Raw genomic sequence first — 8,005 nt, 5'->3', positions numbered from 1 at the left:
TTACTTGAAGAATGTTGCCTTCTCTATGGTCCTACCCAAAGCGTCTTTCACATCTTTGTTCCTCAGGCTATAGATAAGTGGGTTAAGGAAGGAGATCATAAGACTATAGAACACAGAAACTATTTTATCCTGATCTATTGAAAAAGTAGAACCAGGACGTATATACATGAAGAAGATGGTTCCATAGAAGATAATGACTGTGATCAAGTGGGAAGCACAGGTGGAGAAGGCTTTGTATCTGCCCTGAGCAGAGCTGATCCTCAGGATGGCAAAAAGAATAGCGATGTAAGAGACCAAGACAATGAGAAAAGTTGTCAGTGCAATTATAGTGGATAAAAGGAAATTCACAGTGTGAGCGACATGGGTGTCTGAACAGGACAACTTAAGTATTGGGGGAACATCACAGAAAAAATGATTAATGATATTTGAACTGCAGAAGGACAAAGTAAAAATAAAAGAAGTCTGGAGAATTGAACTTGTAAGTCCACAAGCATATGTAACCACCACCAATATAGTACAATGCTTCCTTGACATAATAGCAAAATAGAGCAGTGGATTGCAGATGGCTGTGAAGCGATCATACGCCATCACTGCAAGAAGGCAACCTTCTGTGGTTATGAAGACGGCAAAGAAGAAGAATTGCACTGCGCATCCCTTGAAGGAAATGGTTGTCTTCTCTGCCAAAAATGTTGTCAGCATCTTGGGGGCAATGGCAGTTGAATAACCAATATCGATAATGGAGAGGTTTCTTAGGAAAAAGTACATTGGTGTCTGGAGCTGGGCATCCACACTGGTCACTATGATTATCCCAAGGTTGCCTATTATTGTGGCTACATAGATTATAAGGAACAACAAGAAGAGTGGGATTTGGAGGTCAGGGTGGACCATGAATCCTGCAAGGATGAATTCTGTTACAGTGCTTTCATTTTGCTTCATTCTGTGTTGCTCTGCAAGAGAATTAAAAATAACATGGTAGTTGAACCTGGATGGCTACCAGGCTTCCTTAAAAATAAAATAAACCAGCACTACAAGATTCCTGTGGCCTTCCATCAGCACTAGCCAGCAGAGCCAATAGTCAGAGATAATGGGAGTTGGAGTCCAGTTACCTCCATTCTTGAATTACAGGAGCTGCTATTTACACACTCAATTGGAATTAGTGGCAAAATTCCCTTCATTTTATAAAACTGGATTTTACATACAGCAACATTTTAAAATATTTCACTGTGCAATAAATTAATTTTTATCCACACTTCATCTTTTCTTAAACCTCATCAATAAAAGTTTCTACCAAAACTTACAATACCTCTTTTGATTTTGATAGACCACCTTTCTGTGCATATGAACTTGGGCTCTCAGCTGAAGCACCCCAAAGCAAAAAAGAAAGAATAAAGGAAAGAAAAAACAACAACCCTCTATTCCACATTGAGTTCTAACAACTGAGGTGACTTGGTGCACTTGTTTGTATCACTGAATATTATCTGGTCTGCAGGAAGCATATTTATCTACACTTAGGCTATGTGGGTTAATCTACATCAGGTTTATGGGATTCTACATCTGTATTTTGGAACTGTTAAATTTTGCAAGTAGGGTGCCAATGTATCAAGAAAACTAGGTGGAAAATAATCATACCATGGGCAATTTTTCCTTATGGTGGCCAAATTATTCAGTTGTTCAATGTCATATAGGCACTGTCTAATTAAATTATTTGTTTGATGAAGCCCAATGTTAATAACTGTTGTATCGATAAACCAGAGGAATAAAGCTCTTGGATGACAATTTTAGTCCAGGCACACTCATGACAGTCTTGCAATACTAGAGGCAGTAGATTGATGGGGGTTAAATTGAGCCAAAGCCAATCATTAAATATTCTATGCCAAATCTGTAATTCAACAGAGGGAAGACTAGCCTCTAAGCACTGAACAGCTTCTGTAGATCCAAAGTTAGTACCTGTCCAAATCTGAGCCCCGCATAATAACTGTGCTAGGGGTTTACCTTTAAACTCTTCAAGTGCTGAAGGTATTTGATTGCTACCTTTTGTATGGAAAAGGCATGACACTTTGAAGAGCTTTCTTCTTTGCATATTTCTGATGTGCTGCCCATGACCCTGTTGACTGAAAGACCAAGACCAACAAGACCAAGATATTTAAAGATTTTGGACACAGCTACATTAGTAAAGAAATAGTGATTTGAATGTGCTATAAACATGCTACACCAGACAGCGCCAAAGAGCAGGAAAACGTGATTTTCCAGCGATTTATTTCTTCTGTTATAATAATCTAATTTCTGACTTATTTATAGTGTTTATCCCCCCCTATGTCTAGATCCAGCCTTTAACTTGTTCAATGAGCTGATTATCCATATAGCACCTATGGGCCCTATTGTTTCTTGAAAACACCATGAGTTTGGTTTTATTGTAATGCACAACCAGCTGTTCTTTTTGGCAACATCCTGAGAGTCCCCTCATCAATCATTTTAGGTCCACTTTTGTTTGAGACCGGAGTATCACGTCATCTGCATATAGTAATATAGAGATGGCTTTTTGGTGCAATTTAGGAGTGGCTTTTATGTTTGCCCACTAAGATGTACATTACTACTACATCAGGGGTATATGTAGAACCTATGTGGAAGAACTCATGCTCAATTCACAGGCCAAAATGCCTAAGTGAGTAGAGTGCAAGAAAACCCAAACCTAAGTAAGGTAATCTTAGTCCTAACTGAATGGCGTGTACCAAAATTACATTTTTAAAAAGGGGTCCGGCGGAGACAAATGCATTATTTCTGGAACCTGACTTGGCTCTCTGTTGGAGAGTGTGGTCATTGTTATTTACAGGCACCTTTTGACAAAATGCAGTCTTTGGGGAGAGGAAAGCTACCAAAGTGTCCTTGCCATCTCCTTGCACACATTACAGGTGCAATTTCTCTAGCATACAGTTTCCTTGTAGTTTATGACTACTACATAAAGTCTCCTCCAACACCTAGCCCTTGCCAGCCTTTGTTCAGGTTTTGCAGAAAGCTCTTGTGCTGGCCATTGGCTCCTACTGGCTACTGTTATATCACTAGTGACTAGTGCAGGGGTCAGCAACCTTTTTCAGCCCTGGTCCAGTCCACAGTCCCTCAGACCATGTGGTGGGCCGGACGATATTTTGGAAAGAAAATGAACAAATTCCTGTGCCCCACAAATAACCCAGAGATGCAGTTTATATAAAAGGACACATTGTACTCATGTAAAAACATGCTGATTCTCGGACTTTATGTGGGCCGGATGGAGAAGATGATTGGGCCGCATCAGGCCCCTGGCCTTAGGTTGCCTACCCCTGGACTAGTGCCACCACTTATTCGCCAAAACCAGCACCATTTGCTGCACCTAATAGCTGTTTTTCTTATTTTTTAAAACATGGTTCAAATGCTGACCTCATCTTGCTATGCCACTGTAGCAAGGGAGATCCCCATCTAGCCTACTTAATCCCCCTCCAAGTTAAAGTTACCCCATCATTTCCCCATTTTTGCCCATTAAAACAGGAATGCACTATTCAAATCTTGTTCCCCTGCAACTTGGGTCAACAGAATCTAAAGCAAGGTAGAATTGGAACTATGTTCTGCAGTATGCTATTCCCCCTGGTGTCCACCATATTCATTTGTGAGACTACTGTGGCAAATAAAGAAGTAAATTGCCCTGCAGGAGGAAAGCTGTCATCCATTTTCACAAAAACCTGTTTGTTGGATCACTGCAAAATAGACAGAATGCAGAGATGCTGTAACCAAGCAAGAACACCTTCAGTGCTTAGATGATGAGTTGTGTCTCTTAAATTCAGTCTGCTCCCCCCCGCCACAGGTTGAAGATGAAAATATTAAACCAAATAATTGCTCAGGCAAATGCTGTATGTATAAATGAAGGACACCTTATGTACTCCAGAGCAAAATACTTCATTCTTTGAGAAATCAACCTCACAAATGAATGGGAAGATACCCTTTCTACACACTGCAGGAAGTAGACCTCAGGTTCACTAAGATTGTAAACAGACCTCCAGAAAATGTGTATGCACTTGTAGAAAGCAGAGATATTGCAAGCAAGCTATAACCTTCCCTCAATGTGCATGGAATATGCTGTGGCTATTAAATTAAATCTGTTTTTACCCCTTATAGGTCAAAGCTGGCTGTGAAGCCAGATGAAAACACTAGTGAAATAAATTTTTAAGCCAATCAATTTGAATCTGCATTTCTGGAGATGTGTTTATGATCAAAGGGAACATGCAGGAGAGATCTCATGCAGCATCATAAAGTGTGCCAACCCACAAACGCAAATAAATGAACAGGAAGCCCAAAGAAGTTCCATATAATAAATTTGCTTCCAGAGAAATGCCCTATTGATAAATTTGACTGCTGCTGGTGAGGGGCAGAATTAACAAGAACTTTGTGAGTATATCTGGCTAGGAAATGTATCATATGGAACCTTACTTGTGAAGATAGTCAGTGTTGATCTGATCTTAGAGCCCAAGAATAAGGCATGCAGAGTGAAATGCTCATTTTATGGTTGTTTTGCTACCACCTAGTGACCAAATTCCTCAAAGGCATGAATTAAAATACTCTGTATGACATCTCTGCATAATCACCCAAGGACATACAGCCTGGGAATTTCATTTACTTTCTACTATTCATCTTTAATTAGTTTCTAACAGAAGTTTCCCCTCTCCATTCAGCCCACAATTCAGTAGGAATCTTCACTAGTTACTTTCCTGTATCTTGTTTTACTTTGTTGCATATTCCCAAAGCTTGTTTAGTAAGTTTTAGTAAGTTTGTTGCATATTCCCAAAGCTATTAACAATAACACCACTTACCAATACTAACAAAGTCATTGGGACCAGCAGGACTGAAAGGGGCTTAAAATCTAAAAACCAGAATTCAAACAGTTCAAACAGATGACAGTAACCGGAAGAGGGTTTGCCCTGAAAGCAGATATTAAGATGTGCATCTTCAGTTTTCACTGAAAGCTGGGAGTGATGAAGACAGATGCATCAATGGTATCAAAAGCTGAGGAAAGGTCAAGGAGAGTGAGCAAGGCAGCACTCCCCTAGACCCTCCAAGTGTCCCTATTTTCCAGGGACAGTCCTGGATTTAATCAGTTTCTGATTTTATCCTAGAGTGTCTACTTTTCCTCAGGTTGCCCCTATTTTCATTGGAGAAAAGTTGGAGCATATGTTCCCCCGCCATCTCTCTTCCAACAAATGTCATGAAAGGGTCTGAAGCCAGATTGAAATGGGTCCAGATACCCTGTCTCCTTCAAGCATGCCTGAAGCTAGAGTGGCAGAACGCTTTCAAGCATGTTGCCCCCAAAGGGGATATTAGATACTGGGCGATAGTTATCCAGCAATTCAGTGTCCAGGGAGAACTTCTAAAGGAAGGGATGCCCCACAGCCTCTTTCAAGAAAGGTGACACTCTCCTCCCTCTCAGTGAAGCATCATTCAAGTCTTGGGCCCACCCAGTCAATCCCCAACAGCTAGCTTCAAGAAGCCAAGATGGGAAAAGTTCAAGAGGGAAAGTGGTTGGACACACTTATTCAACAGCTTGACTACATTGCAATAAGGGACACGGGTGGCGCTATGGGTAAAACCTCAGTGCCTAGGACTTGCCGATCGTATGGTCGGTGGTTCAAATCCCTGCGGCAGGGTGAGCTCCCGTCGTTCGGTCCCAGCTCCTGCCCACCTAGCAGTTCGAAAGCACTCCTTAGTGCAAGTAGATAAATAGGTACCGCTTTATAGCAGGAAGGTAAACAGTGTTTCCGTGTGCTGCGCTGGTCCTGGCTCACCAGAGCAGCTTCGTCACGCTGGCCACGTGACCTGAAAGTGTCTCCGGACAGCGCTGGCCCCCGGCCTCTTAAGTGAGATGAGTGCACAGCCCTAGAGTCGGACACGACTGGCCCGTACGGGCAGGGGTACCTTTACCTTTACCTTTACATTGCAATAAAAGAAACTGATCCCGCACACATGGGACAAGCAGTGTACTCCGCTGTAGTAGTATGGTTTTTAAAAGGGTGAGCTCTTGGGCGTGCACAGTTTGCTGAGTAATACTCAAAATGTAAAGTGAGAACCACATGCTTTTGGAAACATGCTCATCACACACTGACGTAAAAGTGAGGATTGGTTGTGGCTCCCTGTTCAATGGAGTTTGAGTGGTCAACATGGGTTGACCCTTATCTGGAATATAAGAGGACCATTGACACTGTCTGTTGTAGGTAATGTGACATTTATTCAAGTCCAGGCACTGCACCAGGTAGATCATTGATTGGCATGATAGTGTTGCCTCATCATATTACTTACCCACTAAAGCTGGTGCCCAGATTCTGATCAAGTATCCATCTCTCTCCATCCCACACCCCAAAATGTCTGAACTATAATTGTTGCAAGTCTGAGGATTGTTAATCAGAGCAGTGTCATAGGAATAGCACCCTATAATGTTGGTCACCATTTGTTGCTCATAATGATGATGATGATGATGATATGGACTCTGCAATAATGAATGAATTTATAGGTTTGGAGTTTTTGTTCTGAATGTTAATGTCTCTGAGGGACCACCTTTCCTCCAACCAGCCTTTTGAAAGCCTTTTTTACCTCCTTGTTTCTCAGACTGTAGATGAGTGGATTCAGCATAGGTATTGCAAAGGTGTAAAAGACAGAGATGATTTTGTCTTGCTCCACCGAATATTTTGAACTGGGCTTTAAGTACATGAAAATAGCTGTGGTGACAGCCATATGGTGGGAGGCACAGGTGGAGAAGGCTTTTCTTCTGCCCTTGGCTGTGTTGATCTGCCCTTGGCTGAGGATGGCAACTAGTATGTATGTGTAAGAGACAAACTCAATAAGATTATGTTTCTATTCAGTGACAGCAAATGTTAAGATTCCTGCTCTGTATTTGCAGTCATGAGATTGTGGTTTATCACATGACGGTGTATGCTTTCATTCCACAGTGTGGGAAGTGATGGAGACACGATGTTTGTGTTACTGTGTTACATGAAGTGGGACTATTGTCCTTTGTTTTTTCTCTTTGCTGTCTGAGGAGAAAGAGGAAGGAGCTAAAGCAGAATGATCCGAGTGTATTATATGTATTATATGTAAATAAACACAGATTAGCCTAAATGCTGTGCTATTGGTTCTGTTACACAAATTGGGAATACTCTTCGGATCCCTGAGTGTGCTGATGCTTCTTGGCATCAATCTCTGTGATGTTCGGGCTGGAGAAATATTTTGAAGCTCGCAAATGATCGACCAGGAGGGCGAGAACATGCCAGTTGGGATTGTGTCTCTGCCAGGGTCCTACATGAGAGTAGGATGCTCCTAACAGAGTCCCTCCCCCTTTTTGGATGAACTTAAACTGCCTTGAACCGACAAGGGTGACAATGTTTCCCAAAGAGGAGTTGATCAGTGATCCAGAACAACTGCACAACATTATGCATCCTTTGATAGATACAAAGCAGAAATAAGTAATTACAAAATATTCACCTTATTTTACAAAGGAACAATAAATACAATCAAAAACAGCATGAAGATAAGAAATCATAACATTTTTATAAAGCTCACAATCCAATTTGTGGTTCCATTCTCCTAAATTTTGTTACTCCAGCAAATAATAAGAGGATTCTGCCTGTCTATCTTCTCTTACTCTTCTAATGTTCATCAGGTCAACCACCTGAACATTCTCCCAAATGTTTGTGATTTGTTTCCTCTAATGCTAACAAATTGTCAATCAAGCAATAGTTGGTGTCTAATAATTTCTCTATCATCTGACAGAATATGGCCCTTATGGAGCCTAAAAGCCCTGTTACTGGATTCATTGGTAGGGCATATCCTAAAATATACCCTTAAAATGAAATATATCAATTGCAAAAGGCACTATACCTTACTTCTACACAGTAGCTTGATAACCTGGCCATCATGTTAGAAAGCATTCGGCTAGCTTATGTACACACTAAACCTTGTTATATCTTTCTTTAGTGTAAAGAAAATGTCATTT

General features: G+C 41.1%; 1 protein-coding gene across 1 annotated transcript; it reads right to left on the bottom strand.

Annotated features, from left to right (window-relative positions):
* On the bottom strand, positions 1-936 carry LOC309350912 (olfactory receptor 5AR1-like; the record flags this gene model as incomplete). The annotated part of the gene is made up of 1 exon (XM_081878169.1): positions 1-936. One exon carries the CDS (start codon positions 934-936, stop codon positions 1-3), a length of 936 nt encoding a protein of 311 aa, XP_081734295.1.
* Between the last annotated feature and the right edge of the window lie 7,069 nt (positions 937-8,005).

The sequence above is a fragment of the Podarcis erhardii genome (assembly GCF_964252035.2).
Source record: "Podarcis erhardii genome assembly, chromosome: 1".
Lineage (NCBI taxonomy): Eukaryota > Metazoa > Chordata > Lepidosauria > Squamata > Lacertidae > Podarcis > Podarcis erhardii.
The sequence above is the reverse complement of the archived record's forward strand: the minus strand, read 5'-3'. Positions and strand labels throughout refer to the sequence as shown.